Consider the following 25790-nt stretch of genomic DNA (forward strand, 5'->3'; position numbering starts at 1 on the left):
CTGGGACCCTGTGAAAGGCAACCAGCTATAAAAATCAATTACAAAAAAATTACAGCAACAAAACAAAACAAAAAACAACACACCAGAAAATAACAGTATCCTGGTGGTTTCTTTTGATACTAACACAATATTAAAAAAGCAATCTTTAATCTTAGATTTACACATCCCTGCAGATACAAGTTAACAGAAATAAATGGGCCATTTTCAGCTAAAGAATACTTTAACACAGAATACAACAGTTGGATCACAATTAAGTATGTGAACATATTTCTAGCTTTCCAGTTTCTGTAAGAATGTATAGAAAAATACATTTCTTCATGTAATAATTTTTAAAAAAACAATATCTCAATGACTCAAAATGAAAAGTATCTGGTTAAGCTCTCAGGTCTGGTGGTTGTAGTAAAATAGTCACATGACACAGTTTTATATGCTGCAAACATTTTAATGATTATTATTGAGCATACATTTTGGAAATTTTTTACTTCAAACTCCAACAAGTTAAATAAATGTTTATAATATACAAAGAAAATACAACCAAAAGTAAAATTCACTTTAAGTGTGCCTGGCATCTAGACCAGTGTTTTTAAAATTTTTTCCCCTTGATATATCTTCATTTTTGAACTCACAGACACACTTAAGAATTTGATCTTTATAGTATGGCATATAGGAAATAAAAATATACTCCCACCTCAAAGAAATAAAAGGTTGTGCATGATTATATGCCAAACGAAGAGAGAACGCTACAATACTCTGATAGTGCAGGCATCATTAAAATGGGGAGAGAAAAAAAAGCTTGAATGCTTATTAACTCCCTATGTTTTAAGGAAGAAGGATTTTTGACCAAGTAGCTTAAAAGCCAGCAAAACAGGGATCAGTGATGGCAACTGTAGTGTTTGAAGTATGAAATGACAAACTTTACACAAATACACTGTTAGAAATTTACCAGTGAACACTGAAGATCTCAGAAGCTGCTCTTTGGAACAGTGAAGCAGGACCACCTTATTCCAGTCACTTAAGCCCTTGCAGCAACACAGTGTTCTGTGCTATGTACTCGCTGGCTGGGTAGTTAAAGGATTTGTTTTGTCATTAGCAGCTAACAAACTTATTCCACGTTTTTAAAGCCTTCACGGTAGAAAAAAAGGCAAGTGTCCTTAGCGTGGAGGATCATACACTTCTCTTCACACAAACACAGGAGGCTTCACTAGTATTTTTAGTCTCTGATGTCTCCCATTGCACTTCAAAGCTCAATTGAGATGAAAGCCTTTTTCCATTGTAGCAGCGAGAAGGCGCTCTCTCATGATTTCTTCCGAAGAATATTCCGGCAACTTTAGATAATGCACACATGTATTCACTGATGGATAGCTTGCATCAGTAGCATCAACCTACAGAAAGAAAATTGTAAATAACAAAAGACCATGCTTTTGAATATTTTTCTTTCAATTCTTAAGTAATTAACTGGATCCCCCATTAACTAGAGTTTGTACCTTGCGTACGACCGTGAGTCTGGGGTGCAGGTTAGCCAGTCCACCTGGGGGCAGAGTTGAACAACCAGTGGTAAACTGCAGGAATGCTTTCCTTTCATCTGAAGACATGCCACATAAAACCCGCACAAACCTCAGAAAGCCAGGGCTAAAGGAAGAAAAGTATAGTTTATCAGTATTTGTAAGCCAGCAATAACCCCCCAAAAGCAATATCCACAAAATAGCACTGCCCAGAAACTCTTAGGTAAGTATGAGATGAACTGACACAAACTACTTTAAAAATATCCTTCAAGCTGAAACCGGTTTGGCTCAGTGGTACAGCGCCGGTCTGCGGACTGAAAGGTCCCAGGTTCGATTCCGGTCAAGGGCATGTACGTTGGTTGCGGGCACATCCCCGGTAGTGGGTGTGCAGGAGGCAGTTGGTCAATGTTTCTCTCTCATCGACGTTTCTAGCTCTGTATCTCTCTCCCTTCCTCTCTGTAAAAAATCAATAAAATATATTTAAAAATATATATATCCTTCAAGACTCTTGGACTCAATAAGAACTGAAACGATGATGGAGTATAGGAATCAAACATATAATAAAGTCAGCAAATCAGAAAAGCTCAAAATATACTTGCAAAACTTATCCAAATATGCCTAAATTATCAAAGTTGATCTAAAATAATCCATTCTTATTACAGTAAAATAAACTACCACTATAGTAGACCAAAACATGGATGAATTTCATGATTATGTTAAACGAAAAGAAGACATATCTTAAAGAATATATATCTGCATGATTTCATTTAATAAAGTTCAAAAACAAGCAAAATGAATAAACAGGAATAGTGATTTAATGACTAGAGAACAATATAATAGAGAAGGGATTTCTTGAGTTCTTATTCTTGGTGCCATTTCTACAGTTGGGTTTATTTTGTGAAAATTCTCCAGGCAATACATGCAATTTGTGCACTTCTGTTATACTTTAATAAAATGTTTACTTTAAAAAATGCTAGGTAAGCAATGTCATTTAGTTTAAAATAATTCATAATATTCTCATTTACATTAGTTTGGGAAGTTTTTTAAAAGTACTATAAAAGACTTTGTAGTCTTAAAATGTCAGTGATATGAAAAAAATTAGTGGAGGAACTGTTCTAGATTAAAAACCTATCACAACAAAATGAAATTTCCTGATACAGAAAGTACAGGGCTGACGGGAGTGCTACTGAGTACATTACTAGAAAGATAGATTAGTTAATAGTATAGCAGCACCCTGAATTTGCTAGCTATTAGTAATTGCATACACGGGAGAATATCCATATTCTCAAGAAATGTACACTAAAGTATTAAAGAGTCAAGGGACATGATGTATGCAACATATTCTCTAATGGTTCAGAAAAAAATAGTGCACCTGTATGTCTATACATATACCAGTACACAGGTTTATTATGCGTGTGTACGCGTGTGCGTGTGTGTGTGTATAATGCAGAATGTAAAGAAAAACATAAAAATATTAAAGTCAAGTGGAGAATTCTTTCAACTATTCTATAAGTCTGAAATTATTTGAAAAAAAAAAGTTAATATAAAAGCAATAAAGTCTAAAGCTTTACATTTTACCCCAATTTTTAAAATAATGAACAATTAAAACAGGGTGAGAAAAGGAATCTTAACATTAGCCAAGACTCAACTGTCTTTTTGTATAAATTCATTCCTGGGTACCCATCTTGGTAATGGTGAATCTTAACTACTTTTCTCACTTACTTTATAAATTAGAGGCCTGGTGCACAAAATTCAGCCCAGCCTGCACCGTCTCCAATCCAGGACCCCTGGGGGGATATCCCTCTTACAATCTGAGACCACTGGCTCCTAAAAGCTCATCTGCCTGCCACCCTGAACCTCTAACTGCTCTCTCCTGCCGGCCTGATCCCCCTAACTGCTCTCCCCTGCCAGCCTGATCCGAACTCCTCTCCCCTGCCGGCCTGTTTGCCCCTAACTGCCTCTGCCTCTGCCTCAGCCCTGCCACCATGGCTTTGTCCAGAAGGACACCCCGTCTAATTAGCATATTACCCTTTTATTAGCATAGATATAATTCACTGAGTCAAAGTTCTTAGACCATATGATTTGGAAACATAAGTTATTTTATTTTAGAAAATAACCAACACATACCTATCACGTGTATAACCCAGCTTAGGCTCAGTATAATTGATAATATCCTCTGCTGCCCAGGATGGCGACTGGTTTCCACAAAGAATCATTTGGACTTCTTCATGGCTGAAGGAACTTAATTTCTCCATTGGAAAAACTTTATTAAATCCATCTACATTATGTACACAGCAAACAAACAAAATGCACAATTCAGTTTCTAAATTACAATTTTAAAATAGCAAATTTCAAATCAAATTATAAATAATGTTTGAAAATATAAATTAAGATAGCTTGTCAAAACTGTTAGAATTAAAATACAAAAATCTCTGCTTAATTAATAATGTGAACAGAGAGAATATTCAGTCACTATGATCAGTAACTAAATTATAAAAATTTCCCATTGTGTCATACAAGACAACCAAAGCTATATTTACTCCCATTTTCAAAACCAGTAAGTTTTGAAAACAATCTAGTATATTTTGCTTTAATCTTCAACCAGAAGAACTTAATTCTAAACATGGTTTAATTCATCCTAGCCCATGTGATATGGAAAGAATGCAACCTTATGATCAATAACAAATGAAGAAATGGAGCCAGCTGAGGGTACGCTACATCTTCGAAATGTTCCAACCTGTTCTAAGTTCTGTGCAGGATCTAACTATCTGGAAGACAAAAACTAGAGGCCGTATCTGGAGATTACCAGCAATTCTTGACCACAGACATGCCTTAATTTCAACTCTCTCAAAGTAAAAGGAAAGGGATTAATCTAAAGAGATTTAAAAATTACCTCTAAAGGCTTCCATCTGCTTCTGAATACCCGTATGCATACAAAAGTCAAACATCAAATCCACATATTCTTCTGCATTATCCATTGTTATCATCTGAAAAGGAAAATTTGCCAGTATTATAGTTAATATCTAGAAAATTTCAGTAGAACTGGCTTCAGTAAGAGGATGATTCTGAACATAAAACTGTATCAGTCTCGGCCTGTGGGATTCAGCTGTTGAGTGTCAACCCATGTACCAGGTTGCTGGTTCGATTCCTGATTAAGGCATATGGCCAGGTTGCAGACTCAATCCACAGCAGGGAGTGTGCAGGAGGCAGCCAACTGATATTTCTCTCTCATTGATATTTCTATCTCTCCCTCTCCCTTCCTTTCTCTCTAAAATAAATAACTATAGCCCAGCCAGTGTGGCTCAGTGGTTGAGTGTTGAGCTATGAACCAGGAGGTCATGGTTCAATTCCGAGTTAGGGCATATGACCAGTTGTATGCTGATCCCCAGTGTAGAACATGCAGCAGGCAACTGATCAATGAATGATTTTATTTCATCATTGATGTTTCTATAACTCTCTCCCTCTCCCTTCCTCTCTGAAATCAATAAAAATGTATTTGAAAAATAAAATAAAATAAAAACATTTCCTCAGCTGGATTTTAAAAACAGTATCAAAAGCAAAATTTTTACCTCATCTTCACCACTTGGCTTGAGATCCACAGCTGTAAAACCATATATTCTTGAGGAAGGGCAAAACTGGAAATTTAAACTGTAAAGACAAATAAGTATTAGATTGACATGTCTACTTCTGGTATTTAATTTTTATAACTTCGCTGCCAAAACCCTGAACCCCAACTCAAGTTACAACGTTACTATACTTAGCTTAATATTAAGTATGATAGCACTTATAAATGCAAACCCTGTACACAAAAACCATTAAGTCAAACCTGTTCCCAAACATGGCTTTGCAAAAACTGCATAAAGCCACCACCTTTCCATATTTCATTTTCCCCGTATGACACGAAATGAATGAACTAAACATTTTTTGCAGTGAATTATGACATGTTTATAAGATTTTTAAAATGTTCTTTTGCAGGAAGGAACTACTACTTCACTAATGTTATTCATGTTATACCATCCTCCATCATACCCTGAATATAAGGGAGGGAGGGAGCAAAAGCAAGCCTTGTAGTCAACCCAAAATCATAAAATATACCAAGGCTAGAATAATTTTATACACACACACACACACAAATAGAGCTTTATCAAAAGACCTGCATGTTAGTTAATGCAACCACTGGGGATAAGGCTTATTCACAAAGCAAGCTACTTTGAGCTTTGTCAAGTAGCTAATAATTATTCAATATTAATTAGCTAATAAATTTATCAAAATATTTTTGGCTTTAGACTTTTTTCACAGAAGATACATACATTTGTCACATATGACAAATCAGATAATCTTTCAGAGGTCTACTGATATAGCAAATCAAAGGTTCAAATCAATAATCAATATTTCCTATAGCATATTATTGTTCTTAACAGGCTTACTCATACAGTGCAAATTAGTTGGGGCAAAAAAAACACAAAAAAAACTTTAGAACTTAGGTTGAAGAATGTTTATATAAAGCTTACCCTAAATCCTCTATACTAAGTGGAGGCCCAGATCCTGATGGATTTTTCAGCACTAACTCCTGTAATTTTGTGTTCTTCTCATCTTCAGAAAGAGCTTTGTTGCTTAAAATCTGGCGCCTCTTGATAGCAAGGTCTTTAATTTCTTTTAAAAATCTTGCTCTGTGTGGGTTTACTAGTTCAAAGTCTTCCCAAGTTAAAATTCCATTAAACCAAGCTGGCGGTTTGGGTTTGGGAGGATCCAGAATAAACTCTGATTTTGAATCCTCTTCAAAGCTTCCTACAGAGAGTGAATCATGACCTTCTTCTGTAGAAGCTTCAGACTGACTCTCAGTACAGTGTAAGTCTCTATCACCTCGTGACTCATAAATCAGTTTACTGATATTGCTTTTAATGTCACCCATACACATAAGTTTAAAGAAAGGTTTTGAAATAGGTAAATCCACAAGTCTATTGTCTTGAATGCATTTGGCCAAGAAAATTCCAAGGAAATGAAAGAGTTTTGTGATCCTTTCAAGTTCATCACTATCTTGTGGAAATGGTGCCGTGAACAGTCCGCATGATCTCTGCACATAGTATCCAGGAGGTTTCAACCCACCTCCAAGGTCAACCTAATTATTTAGAGGGAGAAATGTAAATAAAGTTAAAGATCTATAAATAGTAAACATCTTCAATTTAGCTATCTAAAAGTATATATACATTTTATTAAATTATTTTTTGTGACTAAATATTATCCTTTAAAAACATCTAGTAATAGCAAGATTATTGAACAATAAATTAAGATTCATAAACCCAGCTTATGTTCTAAGAGGAGGAAAATCACAAATCAAATCATAAAAAGAAATAAGTCTCACCTGACGAGATTCATCATCCGGAAAGTTATCATCACAGAGCCAAGTGCCCAGGTCAGTTCTCTGGAATTCTGCTGCCACCAGAGCATAAAACTCTAATGTGGGTCCCAAGCCAGTTCCTTCTTCTCCTAAAAATTCAACCTAAAATATGAACAAAAACATTATAAGGAGAAGTGAGCTTAAATGATTCCATTCTTGCCAAATTAGTCATTTCCAATCCAGTAATATACCTGTTTTATAGCAGCAGTATAAGCAACATGGAAGTTTTTTTTTAATGTTTATTGTACATTACACATTTAAATGTTATGGTGAGCATTCATAAAGTTACTTATCCCAACAACCCTACAAAATACATTGCAATAATTTCTCTCTCTCCCTGGAGGAATATGGTCCAAGACCCCCGGTCGGTGCCTAAAACTATGGATAGTAACAAACCCTATGTATACTATGTTTTTTCTCTATATAACCTACCTATGTCAAGTTTAATTTGTAAGTACAATAAAAGATTAAACAGTAATAAAACAATATACTATAATAAAAGTTATGTGAATGTGTCTTTCTTCAGAGACAGCTTCTCAGTGACTAAAAGGCAGGAAGCCTATACAGCATGGATACATCAAACAATGCGATGATTCACAGACAGCATAATATTGCACCAAGCTCAGAAGGAGGGCAATTTCAAAGTTACTAATTGTTTATTTCTGAAATTTTTCATTTAATAATGTCAGACCGCTATTGACTGAGTGTAACTGAAACCATGGAAAGTGAAACCTTGGATATGGGTGGACTACTATATCATCTCCTTTTTACAACGAAGGAAACCAAGTTTCAGATTAAGAGATTAAATCATTTGCTTGAGGAAATGATGGTATACAAATCTGTATGTGTCTATCTAACACCAAAACCTAAACTTTTCCACTTACTTCTGACTTTAAGCAATCACTTTAAAGGTATTATCCATATTCTACCTGTTCAAAAATGCTTTAAGGCAGCCTACAAAAACACACAGTGCAAAGTAAAACTAAGTAAATACGGTTAGAGCAATATGATAGAAATTATAAGCCTTATATATTTTCTAGAGATATATTTGTTGTGATCAGTCTGTGATCCAAAAGATAAAACAGCTGGTTCAAATCTGTTGACAGGAGAGATATTTCTTCATGATATTTCTCCATGATATTCTCTCATAAAGAAATAATATGTATGTAATATATAATCAACAATGCCCACAATAGCATCTCTATCGTAAATGTATTGAACTTCATACCGCCATTTGTTAACTCTCAATATAAACTAATTTTATAGTACCAAGCTCAAATTAAGTGAAACAATATTATAAAACAGTGTGCTCCAAAAATAGAGATACCTATCTAATAGCCTAGTTTAATATAAAGGTAGCATTTAGATTATCAAGAAGAATCCTTTGTGAGTACTATGATTTGTCCAAGTTTTGTTAACAAATAGATGATCCACCTCCCCATCTCAAGAGTGAAGATCTCCGTTGCTCATTAAATCACAAGATCCTGACCCCTATGGTGAGCTGACATCCTCTTATGAAACACTAGACGCCAGGTGCATGAAATTCGTGCGCAGGGTAGAGGGGTGTCCCTCAGCCCAGCCTGCACCCTCTCAAATCTGGGACACCTCAAGGAATGTTAAATGGGCAGTCGGACATCCCTCTCACAATCCAGGACTCCCAAGTTCTCGCCTGCCTGCCTTCATGATTGCCTGTAACCGCTTCTGCCTGCCAGCCTGATCATCCCCTAACTACTCCCATGCCAGCATGATTGATGTCTAACTGCTCCCCTGCCAGCCTGTTTGCCCCCAACTTCCCTCCTCTGACAGCCTGGCCACCCCTAACTGGCCTCCCCTGCAGGTGATCACTTCTAACTGCTCTCCCTTGCAGACCTGGTCCCTCTCAATTGCTCTCCCTTGGAGGCCTGGTGCCTCCCAAATGCCCTCCCCTGCTGGCCATCTTGTGGTGGCCATCTTGTGTCCACATGGGGGCAGCCAGCTTGTGTGTTGGAGTGGTGGTCAATCTGCATATTACTCTTTTATTAGATAGGATAGAGGCCTGATGCATGGGTGGAGGCCAGCTGGTTTGCCCTGGTATCCCAGATCAGGGTGGAGGTTCCCTTGGAGTGTGGGGCAGCCTGGCTGAGGGGCCTGTGGTGGTTTGCAGGCTGGCCACACCCTTTGGCGACCCAAGCAGAGGCCCTGGTATCTGGAATTTATTTATCTTCCATAATTGAAACTTTGTAGCCTTGAGTGGAGGTCTAAGCCCGCCAGGGTGTGTGGAAAGCTTGGCTTCCATTGCCGGGGAAACCCAAGCCTCTCTCAACTGCTCTCTGTGGCTGCAGCCATCTAGGCTGGGGTTAATTTACATACTCGCTCTGATTGGCTGGTGGGCGTGGCTTGAGCGGAGTGATGGTTAATTTGCACATGACTCTTTTATAAGGTAAGATGCTCTGCCAAAGGAGACCTTTGGAGAAGGGGAAATTCCTCTTTACTTCTATCCAACCAGAACAGACTGGCTGGTTCTCTGTTGCTCTTGCACACAAACAAATTTTATATGAGATACCTCAAGAACTGATTTCCGGTCTGCATGTATTTGCATGACGTTCTCAGCCCATTCCATCAGCGATTCACCACGTGGAACTTTCACTCTCTCATGCTTGAGACGACCAACTCGAAACTCTCCAGGATCGTCTCGCCTAACACTACTTGTGGTCCTTGTTCTTTCCACAGTGGCTTCACGTCTGTTTTGTAGCCACACTATTGCTCTGAAATGGAAAAAAATCTATGTAACTGCAACATACAGCAACAGTTGAAGGTAAAACTAAACCAGTACATAAAACCAAACATTTCCTAACAATCAGTCCGTTGAGACCTTGCTTCCAAGTGTGAACAGAAATCTCATTCCTCTATTTAGCTCAAATAAACTCTCATTTTTAAAAAATGGTAGTCTGATTTCAAAACCTTTTCTTTTTAAAGCACAGCAAACCCAGCTAAGGTGGGAGAAAGAATCTTAAGTTAGGAATAAGATGAAAGATCCATTGTCATGTGTGTTATGATTTTTTTGGCAATCTTGGCCAACTCAGCTAAGTACTTTAGAGAATCAATTTCCTCTTCTATAAAACAGAAATCATAAATAATGCCATTTATCACACTAGGTCTGTAGTTCTGTGTGTACAAATGCTTTGTAAATGGTATAAAATGATACAATGTAACTTAGGAAAACAAATAAATTCATTTGAAATCATAACTTTTTACATCTACTTTGAATAAAACAGCTAGAAATTCCTATCCTTTTGAAACTTTCATCTAGCACGAGAGAGAAACAGAAATAATTAAGTAAAATATGTAGTGCATTAAATGGCCAGAAGGTAAGATATATTTCAATGATAACAAAGCTATTTGCAAGCATTTTATTTGGTATTTCTAGGAATTTCAGCAACTAATAATTTATATAAACTACTTATGTACTGTACAGCAAATGCTAGCTGACAGAAAACATTATGATTGGCCTGCTGTATCCACAGAAGCAGAACCCATGGGTACAGAATGCTAAGAGACTTGAGCACCCACAGATTTTAGTTTCCCCAGGGATCCTGGAACCAATTCCCCACGGATACCAAGGAATGACTGTATTTCCAACCCACACTATTCCAAGAGTTTAATTCATACCACTCCAAGATAGTATATATCCAACTGGAAACACAGTAATATTTAAATGTTGACAACACTTTTAAGAAAGAAAACAACAAGATAATATATTCCCTTCATTAGTCTTGATATAAAGTATATTAGTACATTCTGAGCTTACTTAATATTTAAAAAATATTCTGAAAATATAAAAGGATCTACTTCTTACCTTGACGCACCAAATGCAGTACATGTAAAATAAAGTTGTCTAGTTTCAAATGGTATTAGAAAAGGACACTTGCTGGTTAATTGTTCACACCAATCTGGCAGAGCCCCACTTGCCAATGCCAATGGTTCCTGCAAATTAACAAAAACCAATATCTTAAGGCAATTATTTAAAAAGATAAAAGGAGTCAATTTAAAAAAAGTTTTTTATTTATTTTGGAGAGGAAGGGTGAGAGACAGAGACAGAAAGAGGTGAGAGGGAAACATCGATCACCTGCCTTCTGCATGCCCCTGTCTGGGGATAGAGCCCGTAACCCAGCATGTGCTCTGACCAGGAAATGAACCAGTGATCTCTCCGTTCATACACGAACGCTCAAACACTGAACCACACCGACTGGCAGGGTCAATTCTTAGGTGTAATCACAGAAATTAAGGCCATAGACCATTTGACCCAAACCATTGGATCAGAGGGAAGGGAGAGATGTACGAAGTCTAGTACAGGAAAAAGAAGCAATACTATGAAAGTCTAACAGCGACAGATTGAAGAGTTTAATAATTATCTGTTATTACTATTACCTCAATCTGCTGCAAAATTTTTGTTGTGATTTTTTTGCTAGTGAATTCATCTGGTGGGAACGTAAACTGAGGCTGCTCATCACCTTCTATAAAATCAATAAAATTAATAAAGTTAATAAAATATAAACGAACTTGCTTTTATAAATGCCACAGAAATGAAACAAAGCTCTTACAAACCTTCTTGGGATATTCTTGAATAAGGGTCACTTGCAACTATATACAGAATTCGCAGAAGCTGAAGGACATCTTCTACTCCACAAGAGTTCTGTCCATTCCCTGCTTTGGCCTGGGGTTGTTCTTTTGTCAAATTAAGAATATCACTACTTTGAAGAGTAGAAATGGCTCCCTGGTTTAAGCCAGACTTTGTTCCATGCTCACAAAAATCCTGAGGAAACAATTAGCAAAACTAGCTATTAATCATATTTTCAAGAAAAGCAATATATCAACCCATTAGTATTACTTTGAAAAGTCTAGAATTTTTCAAAGAATTGCCTTCTTCATAAATAAAACCAGCACTACTCAAGTAGAAAATTAATGTGTTCTAAACCATTAAAATCCAAAATAAAATAGAACTACTATAAAGCCACAGTGAAAACTATGCACTTAGATTCCAATATCATAAACCATATTTGAAATTTTAGCATTGGCATATTAATTCAACCTCTTTTTTTTATTATGTCCCAATACATCTCCCTTCCTTAAGAATCCTTAAATTGTGCAAAACAAAGCACAAAGCCATTCCCAACCCAAACAGTGTTTTGATACCTTATATGCAGCTATGAGCTGAGAACAATTTCTGTTTTTCCTAATACTTTTATTAGTGCCAGTTAATTTCCAGTGGCGCAGGAAAGCAGCATCTGCATTCTTCTGCAGGTAGGTTATCAAGTCATTCTTTGGTAATTCATCAGTGCCAAGGTACTGTTCCACATGCTCTATAGACCAACAACCCTACAATAGGAAAAACCAAATGTTGGTCTTTCCTGATGATAAAGTCTATGCTATTTTACATGCATTATAAAAGTTAACTTTAAGATCATGCATTTAACCTAATTTAAAGGATGCCGTGTTATTAATTTTCCCCTCCAATGTTCAGTTGAACAGTGTTAGTTTTCTTTTTTTCCAAAATAGCCAATAAGACCCATTTTCTAAAAATAACTTACCATTTTTTCATTTTCTTTTTCCTTGTCAGAATCCTTCATTTCTCTGTACATGATTCTAAACATGAAGATATTATTCAAGTTAATTCATACATCAAATGATTTGTGGTTATTTCCAGTAAGACTTCAGTTTTTCAGAAAATATATAAATTCTGCCATATGATTACATTAAACATTGAACTCAGGGAGAACTTATGAGAAAAAAATACTAATTTGTTAAATAGTGGAAAGTAACAGAAATCATATTCCTAAAAAAGTTATGGTTTATAAATTTAGCATTATTACAGAGAAAACATATATCAAATCTGGAATATTTAAAGATATGAAGTAACATGTAAGGCACTTGAGATAAAAATTGAATGTGGGGGAGGAAGATGGAATTTGGCATGACGACCTTCTAAGGACCTACATTACTTTATTGGACATTAGATAAGATTATCAATGTTAAGAGAACAACAGAAGAATATACCAACAAAAGTAAAGTCAAATAAGAATAATTATATAATTACTTATTACTTATATAATACAAATATATAAACAATAAATTGTACTATTTATTATAGGTAATACTGAGTACTTTCTACATCACAGATTACTGAAATACTTTACATTAGGGGTGTCGAACTCAATCAGAGAAGGGGCCAAAATCTAAAATCCAGCCTAAATCGCGGGCCGAATGGTTTACTGAACAGTCATAAACTATCATTGTGATGGAAACGCAGCGGAGTGCAGTGATGACAGCGCGGTGCGGGCCACATTGCAAGGCCTGGGGGGACGGATTTGGCCCGCGGGCCTTGTGTTTGACACATGTGCTTTACATATATTAATTCACTGATTCCTCACAAGCACTCTCGTTTTATAAGATTAGGAAACTGAGGTACTAAAATGTTAATAAACACACTAGCCTAAGTTCACTGGTAATCATTTATTGAATGAATGAATGAATGAACAAAGATAAGTGGTTAACTCACAGACCCCAAAACAAATTACATATAAAAAATATCTATTATTTCATATACAATCCCAGTTAGAGATCAACAATCTATTCTATATACATAAAAACCTAATATGTCAAGTATCCCCTCGGGAATTCGACCTATAAGAAGTTCAATTGTTTGCTATGACGTGCAATGACCACAAGGGGGTGGCACAGAATGAAGAAAGACCCTGGCCAGCAGCAGGGGAAAGGATGCCCCAGCCCGCAGTGTGCAGGCACTAGGGGTCCTACCCTTGCACAAATTTTGTGCACTGGGCCTCTAGTTATTACTTAAGGAACTAGTTTTAATTATTTCTAAAGTTCATTTCAATTGTGAACCTTAACCTTTCTACATCAAGAATCAAAATGATCTTATCTGTTCCTGTAAACCCACAGAACAAAAACCAAATCTTTTCTGTTCCTATAGTTCAAACATAGAAATACAATGCTTCTTGGCTTATATATTAAGAAAATGTATACTTAAAAAATTAAATTAAAATCTCTTACGTGTATGTTGGCTCCCAAATACGCCTAAGTTTATCTGATTTCACATTGCCATTACAGGATAATTGAAGCAATTTTTGTACATAGTAAAAGATGGTTGATCTAAAATTGGTGAGGGGTAATTCAACCTCTCGAGTTGTTCCAAGACCTGTTACTTTCAAAGTGAGAGCTAATCGAGGTGATGGTGTACATTCTACTTCTTCCAAGAGTTCTGAATGAGGTGTTCCTAAAAATACGAAAGACGTGAAAAACAATTACAGTACATTAAGACACTGCACTATGAGACAAGGCTATGTGAAATCCACTAGTAAACGCTTCTGCCATATATATTGACAAATGATATCAGTTACTAAAGACTCTACTGGCCTCACATTTTCATGTTTTTTTTCCAAATGGGAATAATAGGTTACTTAAAGACAGAGAACACAGAGTAAAACTTATGCATATGATACAGATCTCTCATTTTCATTAGGAAATATGTGCTAACTATATGAGTATATATTTTTATTGATTTCAGAGGGGGAGACGGAAAGATACAACAACGATGAAAATCATTGATTGCTTGCCTCCTGCACACCCCTACTAGGGATCACACTTGAAACTCAGGAAACCCAAGCATGTGCCCCTGACCGGAATCAAACCCAAGACCCTTTAGCCTGCAGGCCGACACTTTATCCACTGAGCAAACCAGCTGGGGTTATATGAATATTTTAAAGACAATTTACTTTTAGAAATAAGAAAACCAAAATTATTCATCTTTCTACTTCCAGAGAAAAACCAAGTACTTTAGTTAATAACCTGTTGCTTATACTAACTGAGTGGGTTGTGAGGGATGGACACACACATACACACACACACACACATACATGCACAAATAGTGTATTTGGTGGTGTATTCTCTTTTTTACTAGGGCAGAAATCATTTTCTCATATCATTAGGTAAGCGTTTTCAAAAGTATGACATCCCACTGTATCTTTAGTCAAATCCCCTTCTGAGTATGACCCTCCTGACTGACTCCCTCTTATTAGGACACTGGACTCAACCAAGATAATATAGGATAGTATCCCCATTTCAAAATATTTAATCATATTTGCAAAATCTCTCGTCACATTAAGGTAGCATCTTCTCAGATTCTGGAGGTTAGGATCTATAAAATCTTTAGGGGGGGTGGGGAGGTCAAAATAGAGTTGTAAGAAATACAGTTGCCACTGAGGCTGACTGACTCCAGAGGGTCTAAATGAAACCTCTATATAGCTTTTCAAAAATGAAAAGGAATAATCCTTAGCAATTTTAATCCAGTATAAAAGACAAAGTATACATCTTTAAATGAAACCTTGCTTTTAAAATTATATAAGTACAAAACACTGTTTTAAAAAGACTGAATGTGCCGAAACCGGTTTGGCTCAGTGGTAGACCATCGGTCTGCAGACTGAAAGGTCCCAGGTTCGATTCCGGTCAAGGGCATGTACCTGGGTTGCGGGCACATCCCCAGTAGGGGGTGTGCAAGAGGTTGATGATTCTCTCTCATCGACGTTTCTAGCTATCTATCTCTCCCTCTCTGTAAAAAATCAATAAAATATATTTTTAAAATAAAAAATAAAAAAAAAAGACTGAATCTTTTTCTTTTAAAAGAAATTATTTTTAAAGACTTGTGGCTGATATATTTTCTTGAAAATTATTTATAACCTGTATATTAATTTTCTAATTGTATATAATTACCTTATTTATTAAAAATTAACTCACAAAAACTAAAACAGATCGTACCTGGAGGTGGAATTTCTAGATCAGTTGTCTGTTGGACATTAGTACGACCCGGTCTAGGATCAAAAGCAGGAACCAAAGCAGAAAACTGCCGCTTTAGCACATAATCATCATCCCATGTCCTCCGGCGTCCTCCTTTAGTTTCATACTCTTCTTCTTCCTATAAAAGTAAAATTTCAACCCGGATGGCATGGCTCAGTGGTTGAACGTCAGCCCATGAACCAGAACAGGAGGTCACAGTTCAATTCCCAATCAGGGCACATGCCTGGGTTGCAGGCTTGTTACCCAGTAAGGGGCATGCAGGACGCAGCCAATTAATGTTTTTCTCTCATCAATCTTTCTATTTCTCTCTCCCTCACCCTTCCTCTCTGAAATCAATTTAAAAAATTTATAAAAATAAAGTAAGGTATATGTTTAAGTTCTCCATAGCTGTTATACTCCTTAATTAGCCATATTTCTTAAGCACAAAATGAGCCTACACAGACATATAAAGGTAGTACATACATTTCTTAACAATTTAAGTTTATCAAAAGTAAGTTGCCTTAGCGGTGGTTACAGAAACCTACATGAGATAAGATGACAATGAACCACATACATACATTGTATGTATTCCAATTTCTTGGTTTGCAAGTTGTACTCTAATTGTGTAGGATATGACCATTGGAAGAAATTGGATAAAGTGCACATAACACCTCTCCATATACTATCTGTGCATCTTCCAGTGAACCTATATTTATTTTTAAATACTGGTAGGTGCTTTTTTAAAAAAATGTAAATTGCATTACATATTGAATTAGGTAAAAAATGCAGATAATGCTTGGGAGTGGCTTTAAATTACTATGGGACAAATCAAACATTTTGACAAAGAATTGATAACTGTTAAAGTCAAATGATGGGTCCTGGAGCATCATCATACGATTTGATTTCCTGCATATTTGAAATTTTCAATAATAAAAGTTATTTAAGGAACATTGTCTCCTCTCCTTCACTTTCAGTATCAACAAGAAAGAGATCAAAGGATTGTAAATGTTGTAAATGTGTTGTAATAATTTTAATAATAATTATGTATGTAGTTGCACACACACATAGCCCCTCATATTTTGAACATATCATTGAAATTAACTTTTATAAACAAATCAAACTGGCATTTGACAGCTCTAGAGCCAGAATATCTGGGTTTTCATACTGGATCCAACACTTCTATGTGTGACCTTTGAAATCATCATCTGAAAATTGGGACTAAAGATAACTGTCAAAGGGTTGTTGAAGGGACTGAATTAGTTAATACATTTAAAGTATTAAAAAATATGTCCAGCACTCAATTAATAATCAGTAAATGTTAGTTAATAGACTAATATTATTATCTCTACTACTATGAAAACTAAGTCTTAAATAATAGCTGTTAATTATTTTAGCATGTTTATTATTATCCAAAGGCCAAGGGGAAGGAGTTTCAGGTAATAAACCTCTGTTTGTACTCTATCAGAGTAATCTGGACTCAATTTAAAACTTTATATTTGAAAGTTTCCCCCATTAACCTCTTCTAGCCCTCTCCCATCCTCCCCCAGAAAGTTTCTTTCTGTTAATTTCATTTCTTAACTCTCTCTCCTTTCTCTGTATATTATATTTTTCTAGACATTTTGGATGGTCCTTAACTGTGAAAGGGGGAAAAATACATCAGAGGTATGATAAACATGAAGGTATTACCTGCTCCCCAATAGGTCGGCTCCCACCTCCAGCAGGAACCTGTGGCAGCTGTGAAGTGACAGCGTGGTGCGTTACGTCAGAGCGGGAGCCGGCTCGTCGCTGCAGGGATGGACGTCTCAGAATCTGATTTTTAAAAATATGTAGAGATATCTAATTATTTGATCCATATATATCCTTATTCAGCCTTGACTAGAAACTATCAACCCACACTACCAAAACAGTCATTAAAAACTTCATATTCGCCAAAACCGGTTTGGCTCAGTGGTAGAGTGTCAGTCTGCGGACTGAAAGGTCCCAGGTTCGATTCCGGTCAAGGGCATGTACCTGGGTTGCGGGCACATCCCCAGTAGGGGGTGTGCAAGAGGCAGCTGGTCGATGTTTCTCTCTCATCGACGTTTCTAGCTCTCTATCTCTCTCCCTTCCTCCCTGTAAAAAATCAATAAAATATATTAAAAAAACAAAACAAAAAAACAACAACTTCATATTCACTAGCTATTTTCAGAAAAGTTATAAAATGAGTATTTTAAATTCATTTTAAATATTATGCATCATATATTAACACCATATAAGAAATATGCTGGTATACTGTTTCTCAAACAACATAAACTAAAAACACTTGAGTTCTTCACCCCATTAAAACTCAATTTATGCTCTGGCCAGTGTTGCCCTATGGTTAGAGCACCGAAGGGTCTCAGGTTTGAATTCCAGGTCAGAGCATGTACCGGGGTTTTAGGTTTGATACCCAGTCCCAGTTGGGATGCATGTGGGAGGCAACCAATTGATGAGTCTCTCTCACATCTATCGGGTCTAGTAATAATTAATGTCGTTTTTAATCTTTAAACATTCGTTTAAAATCTTGCTTGGCGTTGACTTGTATTGACATAACCTTCAAACACGTGGTATCTACAGAACGTGTGAAGTGCAATTAACAAGTTTTGCTTGAAAAAGTTTGTGTTTGGTTTGGTTTTTGTTGCAAAACTAGGGCTAAGAAGATGGCGAATGAAGAGCATATTCGGCACTGCATGCTCTACGAGTTCCAATTAGGAAGAAAAGCAAGTGAGGCTGCAAAAAACATCTGTAGTGCTCTTGGTCAAGATGCAATTAGCGCCAGAAAATGCCAGCGTTGGTTTGAGAAATTTCGCGAGGGAAATTTTTCGTTAGATGACAAGAGTGGTCGAGGCCGTGTGTCCAATTTTGATCAAGAAGCTCTTCAAGCTCTTTTGGTGCAAAATCCTCAAATTACCCAACAAGAGCCTGCGACAACTTTAAATTGTTCACAAAAAACAATTTCCAATCAATTGCGTGCACTTGGCAAAGTCCAAAAGTTTGGAAAATGGGTTCCTCATGAGTTGACCGACAACAACTGTAATCAAAGAGTCACAATTTGCAGTTCGCTCCTCTCTCGTCAAAACCGTTTGCCGTTTTTAGAGCAAATTGTTACCGGAGATGAAGAATGGGTGCTGTATGTTAATTTGAAAAGGCGGCCTCAAAGGTTGGACAAAAATGAGGCTCCCCAGCCCACGCCAAAACCTGACTTGCATGCGAAAAAAGTGATGATGTGTGTTTGGTGGAATTTTAAAGGAATTCTTCATTATGAACTTTTACCATCTAACCAAACCATTACAAGTGCAGTGTATAGTGCCCAATTGGAAAGGTTAGCCCAAGCTTTAAGAGAAAAAGAACCCGCGCTGATTAATCGGAAGGGCGTAATTCTTCACCACGATAACGCACAACCGCATACTGCAAGAATCACTGCTGAAAAACTGCGCCAGTTGGAATGGGAAGTTCTCCCTCAACCTGCATATTCTCCTGATATTGCCCCTTCCGATTACCATTTGTTTCGTTCTTTGCAAAACTTTCTTCTTGGAAAAAAATTTAATAATGAAGAATGCCTCAAAAATGCATGCAGCGAATTTTTGGCATCAAAATCACAAGAATTTTACAACAGAGGGATTAAAATGCTTCCTGAGCGTTGGGCACAAGTAGTAGAAAACAACGGCAACTATGTTGTTGATTAAATTTTGTTGTATTGTTTAAATAAATTCGATTTTAAAAAGTATTAGAAAACGACATTAATTATTACTACACCTAATATGTTCCCCGCTCCTCACCACCTTTTCTCCCTTACACTCTCTCTAAAAATCAATGGAAAAAATATCTTCAGGTGAGGAGTAACCAAGAAAACAACAAAAAACCCAGACTTATGAAGCTTTTTAAAATCTAGTAACATTTCATTTAAAAAAAAATCAAAAATATACATTAAAGAGTATTTTCAGTCAAGAGTTCAATTCAAAGACAATCACAGCGGTTAAACACTGGGATTCTAGATCATACTGCAATGGCAAGGCATAGCTAAATTGGCAACACCTTTTCTAGTTAACTTTTATTAATTAGGGCAAATTACTTTTTCTATGCCTGTACTTCATAGCTCTGTATAAGGACTGATGAGAACAGATACTGCTTTCAAAACAGTAGACACTGGGGTGGGGGGGTAAGAGATTAACCAAAGGACTTGCATGCATGCATATAGACATGGCTAATAGACACAGATAATAGGGGGGTGAGGGCATGTGCTGGGGGGTTGGGAATGGCCAGAGAGAAGTCAATGAGGGGGAAAGGAGACATATGTAATACTTTAAACAATAATTTAAGAAAACAAAACCAAAAAAAACAGTAGACACTAAATAATTCTATGTATAAATATAGCAGAAGAACCATGAAAATTGTATTCTTCAGGATTAGTATTTTTCAAATATAACCAAATTGTTTAGACATACAGATATTTGTCATTGTGTTATAACTGCCTTTACAAGAGAATCATAAATGTTCATATTAACAGCATTTTTTATAATTAACCACATTTTTCATACTGGTACCGTATTTCCTTGCTACAAAGTTTAACCAGAACTTTGCTTTTCCTCTATTCGTTTCAATTATTAATATTAAGAGAATGGGGGGGCTGTCTCTACCATAACCTCCTCGTATTCTTGGTCCTCCTGATTGTCATCTTCATTTTCATCATCTTCCTCATCTGGCTCAGGCAAGTCCTCATCATCATCCAGCTCAGCTAACAGGGTACTGGCACGGCAGCTGTCAAGAAAATCTAGAAAACAAAACCAACAACCTTACTTTCAACACAATTAACAAAGCCTAACAAAAAATCAACATGGGATAAAGAATGGCCATAAACTAAATCCAAACCTACAAAATCAATATAAACGGTCAACAATATGGACTATGTTAAAATATAACAACAATCATATTATGGATCTCTGCATAAGTCACAGTTAGCATAACACTGTGGAAAGAGAGCACTTTGGAGTCACTCACTATCAACAAGTATCTACAGAGTTCCTACAATGGGTCAAAAATTGTATTAAGTACCAGGTATCTATACAGTCATGAACCACATATCATTTCCCCGAAAATAAGACAGTGTATTATATTAATTTTTTCTCCCAAGTTGCGCTAGGTCTTATTTTCGGAGGATGTCTTATTTTCGGGGAAACACAATAGGTAGATTCAGTATTTTCTGATGACATTATTTTTGTCTATAACCCTATATAATAAAATCCTAATATGCAAATCAACCAAACAGTGGACAATTGGTCATTATGACTTGCACTGACCACCAGGGGGCAGACACTCAATGCAGGAATTGCCCCCTAGTGGTCAGTGTGTTCCCATAGGGGGAGAGCCTCTCAGCCAGAAACTGGGCTCATGGCTGGCAAGTGCAGCGGTGGTGGCAGGAGCCTCTAATGCCTCCACTGCAGGCGGCCGGTAAGGAGCGAATGGTCCCAGAATGGAAGAGCTTCAGACTGTGAGAGGGATGTCTGACGGCTGGCTTAGACCTGATCCTTGGGGTGATCAGGCACAAGCCAGCAGGCAGACATCCCTGATGGGGTCCCAGAATGTGAGAGGGCGCAGGCTGGGCTGAGGGACTCCCCTAGCCCCCAGTGCACAAATCTCGTGCACCGGGCCTCTAGTTTTAGGAATATAAAAAAGGAAAGTTTAATCATCTAACAATTTTTAAAAGGCAACAAACAGCCCTAACTCTTTAATATTCTCTCCCACTAGCATACTCACAACCTTCTTAAACTTTATTTATTTTTTATTTTTTTTAAATATATTTTATTGATTTTGTACAGAGAGGAAGGGAGAGAGATAGAAATATATTTAAATATATTTTTTAAAAATATATTTTATTGATTTTGTACAGAGAGGAAGGGAGAGAGATAGATGTTTCTCATAGAAACATCGATGAGAGAGAATCATCGATCAGCTGCCTTTTGCACACCCCCTACTGAGGATATGCCCACAACCAAGGTACATGCCCTTGACCGGAATCGAACCCGGGTCCCTTCAGTCCCCAAGCCGACGCTCTACCCATTGGGCCAAACCAGTTTCGGCCCTTCTTAACCTTTAAATGATAAAAAATTAAAGCCTGACTTTAACACATTAAGAAATAGTAGAAAGGGGTAGAAGGCCTCCATGAGAAAAACTGAAGTGGAATAGCTTTTCAATAAATTTACAATACTTTGAATTAATAATAATCATCTTCATTTGTTACCTACACATTTAAAAGATTAAAAAAAAAAAAAAAAAAAAAGAGAGAGAGAGAGAGAGAGAAATGTAATGTTTTCCCTAAAACCATACATCAGAACCAATTCTTAGCTTGGAATAGGAGAGGCCACATTTTCAAAAAAAACTAAAACATTAAAATGAGATACATAAAATGGTACTTAAAATACTATTTTTATATACACTTTCTTGTATTTGAAATTGGTAAGAATAATTTTTTAAAATATACTTTTTTACTGATTTCAGAGGGAGAGAGGAAGAGAAATAGAAACATTAATGATGAGAGAGAATCATTGATCAACTGCCTTCTGCACACCCCACACTGGGGAGCAAGCCAGTAACCTGACCAGGAATTGAACCACGACCTCCTAATTCAGAAGGCAACACTCAACCACTGAGCAACACTGGCTGGTCAACAAGAGTAATTTTTTAGAAAACAGGCATGCCCTGGCTGGTGTGGCTCAGTTGGTTGGAGCATCATGGTGTACACCCAAAGGTGGTGGGTCTGATTACCAATTAGGACACATACCCAAGTTGCAGGTTCCATCCCAATAGGGGAATGTACAGAAAGCAACCAATTGTTTCTCTCACATGGATATTTTTTCTCTCCCTCCCTCCATACCCTCTCCCTTCCACGCTCTCTCTAAAAATGAACGGAAAAAATATTCTCCTCAGGCAAGGATTAAAAAATAATGCCTGACCAGTGTTGCTCAATGGTTGAGCACTGACCCCTGAACCAGGAAGTCGTGGATTATTTCCCAGTCAGGGCTGCGGGCTCCATCTCCAGTGAGGGATGTGGAGCAGCTTGGAGAACTTGCCTCCCTCCCCAAGCCACCAGACGGAGAGCAGAGAGGGAGAGCTGGCGGCTTGGAGGATGTGGTAGAGCAGGAGACCATAGGACAGAGCCAGAGAAGGAAGGGAACACCAAAATTCTTAGATGTCTTTTTAATAATCTGACAACTTAATAGTCTCTCAGATTATGTAACATTTTCCATCTTATTTGTTAGGAGAATAATTCTTTTCTAATTAAAGGTTAAAACCACAGCAGAAAAACATAATAAAAGCATCACTATACAAATATCTAAATATTTTAAACTATAACTTACCATATAAGGAATACTCTGCTTCCTGACCTGTGTCGCTTTCACTGGAGGTTGATGTGAGGCTGGTGGTTAAAGTATTACTTAACGACTGTCCAACTGATAAAACTGTTGTTGCTGTAGCTACATTGCTGCTGCTCGTAACACTGGATGTTGACATAGTCACTGTTGATGTAGTACCAGGTGTGGTCAAATTAGGAAAACTCTGAGCACCCATAAGAGGAGAAGCTAAAGATAAAAATGAAGCAAATCAGTACAAATAGGTAGAATATTATAAATCTTAGAATAACTAGGTTGCATATGTAGAAAAAAGAATGAGGTCATGAAACATTAAATTATTAAATGGCTGAAAAGCAACTTTGGGAACCCAACTGAAATCCAACTAAAAGTTCTTATTTCCTTAGCACTATTATTTTTCAAAAAAATTAAGTGTAGCTTTTTACAAGAGGTGAAATAAGCAATGGAATAATTCCCAATAAAATTTTCCAAAGGAACTACTTTGACTTGTTAGTAGCTTAAACTAGAATAAAATAATTTTCAACAGTTAATAGCAATTTAGGACCAGTGTGATGGTCTGATTTCAATCAACTATGATGATATTTAATAGTCATCTATTTTCTCATGCAACTGTACTTAATGATTTATAATAGAAGTGAAAAACAGAAGTGTGTTATTGTTTTATCCTTTCAGAATAAGAGGTTCTTTATCACACCTGATCTGAATTCTTTAAATATGATTCTACAGAACTTCATATTCCTTAAGTGCTAAATTTGATGAAATTGTATCTAATATGGTTAATGATCTAGTTCAAGACTGAAGCCAGAACCCACTGAACAAGAAATTCTACTTTGCATCCCTCAGAGTGGAAAAGGCATTGGTTTCCATAAGGAAAAGCTCACTTACTTGCTGTGCTCATCACATTCCTCCCCAAAGTATTAGTGTTGTTATCACTGCTGCTTCGGCTTAGATTCATGTTGTTCGTGGCATTAGTCCGTGCTATGTTTGCCACTCTCCTTACAAAACTCTCCAAGCTAGATGTTTCTCTTGAGGACAGGTTAGGTACACTTGCACTAGAGCTCATAGGGGCCCCCGCAGCCAACAAAGAACTCACTGACAGTCTGTTACTTGCTGAGGAGCTAAGGGGTCGTTGTGAAGCTGCTTCTTTATTAGTTAGCTCAGACACTGAACTAACATCAGGAGAACTGACACTAACAATTCCCATGGATATTGCACTAGACTCCCCAGGAGTACGAACAGAACTATCAGGGCCTAACTTTCTTTCAGCATTTTCACTTCCCGTTTCCGCTGTTAAGGTACTGGTGCTGGCACTGGATGATGACCCTACTTCTGTTTGAGGGATGTTTTCAGCAGATGAAAGAACAACAATTGGTTCATGGACATCAGCTCCTGAAACTATACTGTGTTCCATTACAATTTCTGATCTCCGTTCCGTTTTGGTCGAACCCAAGCTGATGTCGCTGCTACTGGCCACGCTACACACAGAACTGCTGCTTCCTTTTCTACTTGAGGAGCCTGCAGCAGCAGATGTCTTGTCTGGACAGTTGTTTTTCACCAAGCTGCTCCATGATTGCGTTGTGCCTGAAACAGTGGATGAAACAGGTTTGGGTGATGCCACTGTATCAGGGTCGTACCCTGGTGCAAGCTTGAGGTCAAATTTTCCTTCTGCGCCCATACGGTAAGAGTTTGAGCCACCAGCATCCCAGGTGACATCAATCCAGCCTGGAAAGGGACAGGAGTTTGTGAGACCCAGCAGAAAGCAGATAGGAGCGTGTCAGACAGTAGCTCCACAATATGGGATCAGCTTTTCATCAGTGTTGTCTGAATTTCTATAGTCACTTAAGGTCTGCCAACTAAAATTAAATTCTTCCTTTTATTTCTATTACTTCTGAACTGTTCACTTTGGTGATATTTAAAAACAATGTAAGGGTCTTGTATATGTCTACTGGGGTATCTTTTAAGGGGAAGAATTGTTAAAAATTGTTTTAAAAAGTGAATACAAACGGTAAAATAGTGTAACTACAGCAATATAGGTGAAATCTAAGTAGAAGGTTTTTTAGTTGCTAAAAATGATTATGTGGTCAAATGTTCTTTACAGAAAAAAATTGTTGGTTTACCATTAAATTCTGAGCTTGGGCTAAATCCTATAATTGACAGACAAAATATTCATATATCACTGTAGAAATTTTAGGTCACTAGCTCAAATAACACTAAGTTAGCATTTCGGTTGTGTTCTCAAAGTTCAGTGGTTACTTGGTCCTCTTATGATTAAGTTTAATATATCTGAATAAGCACAGAAAAATCCTAAAAACAAAAATTTTAAGTATACTAAGCCCTTTTACTAAAACTAATAACTAAAGCTATATACTAAAGCTAATAACGTGTGAAGAACTAATGAGCAAAATGACATTTAATCTATATTTATTTGTACTTGGAAAATTATACGTACTATTTTTTAAAAACAATTAACTTAAAAAAACAATAAAGTGCTTATTATAAAGAAAACTAATAGAAATTTTACAATCTTATTTTAGTGTTATAAACGAACTACATTTCATGGAAGAACACAAAATGTTTTATTTTTAAATATAACAAGTCTTTATAAAGTTTAAAAGTCCTTCGGACACACACATACCCACATGCATGCATACATGTACACACATGTATCATACGTGTATA

The 25790-nt window shown here is 36.8% G+C and overlaps 1 protein-coding gene across 11 annotated transcripts in view; it reads right to left on the reverse strand.

The window, feature by feature from the left end:
* Positions 1 to 421: 421 nt before the first annotated feature.
* HECTD1 (HECT domain E3 ubiquitin protein ligase 1) overlaps positions 422 to 25790 on the reverse strand; it is an 89088-nt gene continuing 63719 nt past the window's right edge. For 3 of the 11 annotated variants that reach the window (XM_036450937.2, XM_045585204.1, XM_036450928.2), the window contains exons 25-43: positions 23997 to 24833; positions 23100 to 23321; positions 20382 to 20515; positions 17413 to 17535; positions 15709 to 15865; positions 13948 to 14170; positions 12468 to 12522; positions 12073 to 12255; positions 11485 to 11692; positions 11308 to 11393; positions 10736 to 10863; positions 9443 to 9644; positions 6865 to 7002; positions 6014 to 6621; positions 5072 to 5150; positions 4396 to 4489; positions 3630 to 3780; positions 1485 to 1629; positions 422 to 1382 (exon numbers count right to left, since the gene is read on the reverse strand). In XM_036450937.2, the coding sequence (XP_036306830.1) occupies positions 1245 to 1382; positions 1485 to 1629; positions 3630 to 3780; positions 4396 to 4489; positions 5072 to 5150; positions 6014 to 6621; positions 6865 to 7002; positions 9443 to 9644; positions 10736 to 10863; positions 11308 to 11393; positions 11485 to 11692; positions 12073 to 12255; positions 12468 to 12522; positions 13948 to 14170; positions 15709 to 15865; positions 17413 to 17535; positions 20382 to 20515; positions 23100 to 23321; positions 23997 to 24833 (3911 nt within the window). In that variant the 3' untranslated portion in view covers positions 422 to 1244. Of the gene's footprint in view, positions 1383 to 1484; positions 1630 to 3592; positions 3781 to 4395; positions 4490 to 5071; positions 5151 to 6013; positions 6622 to 6864; positions 7003 to 9442; positions 9645 to 9679; positions 9993 to 10735; positions 10864 to 11307; positions 11394 to 11484; positions 11693 to 12072; positions 12256 to 12467; positions 12523 to 13947; positions 14171 to 15708; positions 15866 to 17412; positions 17536 to 20381; positions 20516 to 23099; positions 23322 to 23996; positions 24834 to 25790 lie in introns of those variants that run through there. The other 8 variants (XM_036450947.2, XM_036450968.2, XM_036450959.2 and 5 more) reach the window with 8 other exon arrangements.

This window comes from Pipistrellus kuhlii, unplaced genomic scaffold (genome assembly GCF_014108245.1).
Source record: "Pipistrellus kuhlii isolate mPipKuh1 unplaced genomic scaffold, mPipKuh1.p scaffold_m20_p_1, whole genome shotgun sequence".
NCBI lineage: Eukaryota > Metazoa > Chordata > Mammalia > Chiroptera > Vespertilionidae > Pipistrellus > Pipistrellus kuhlii.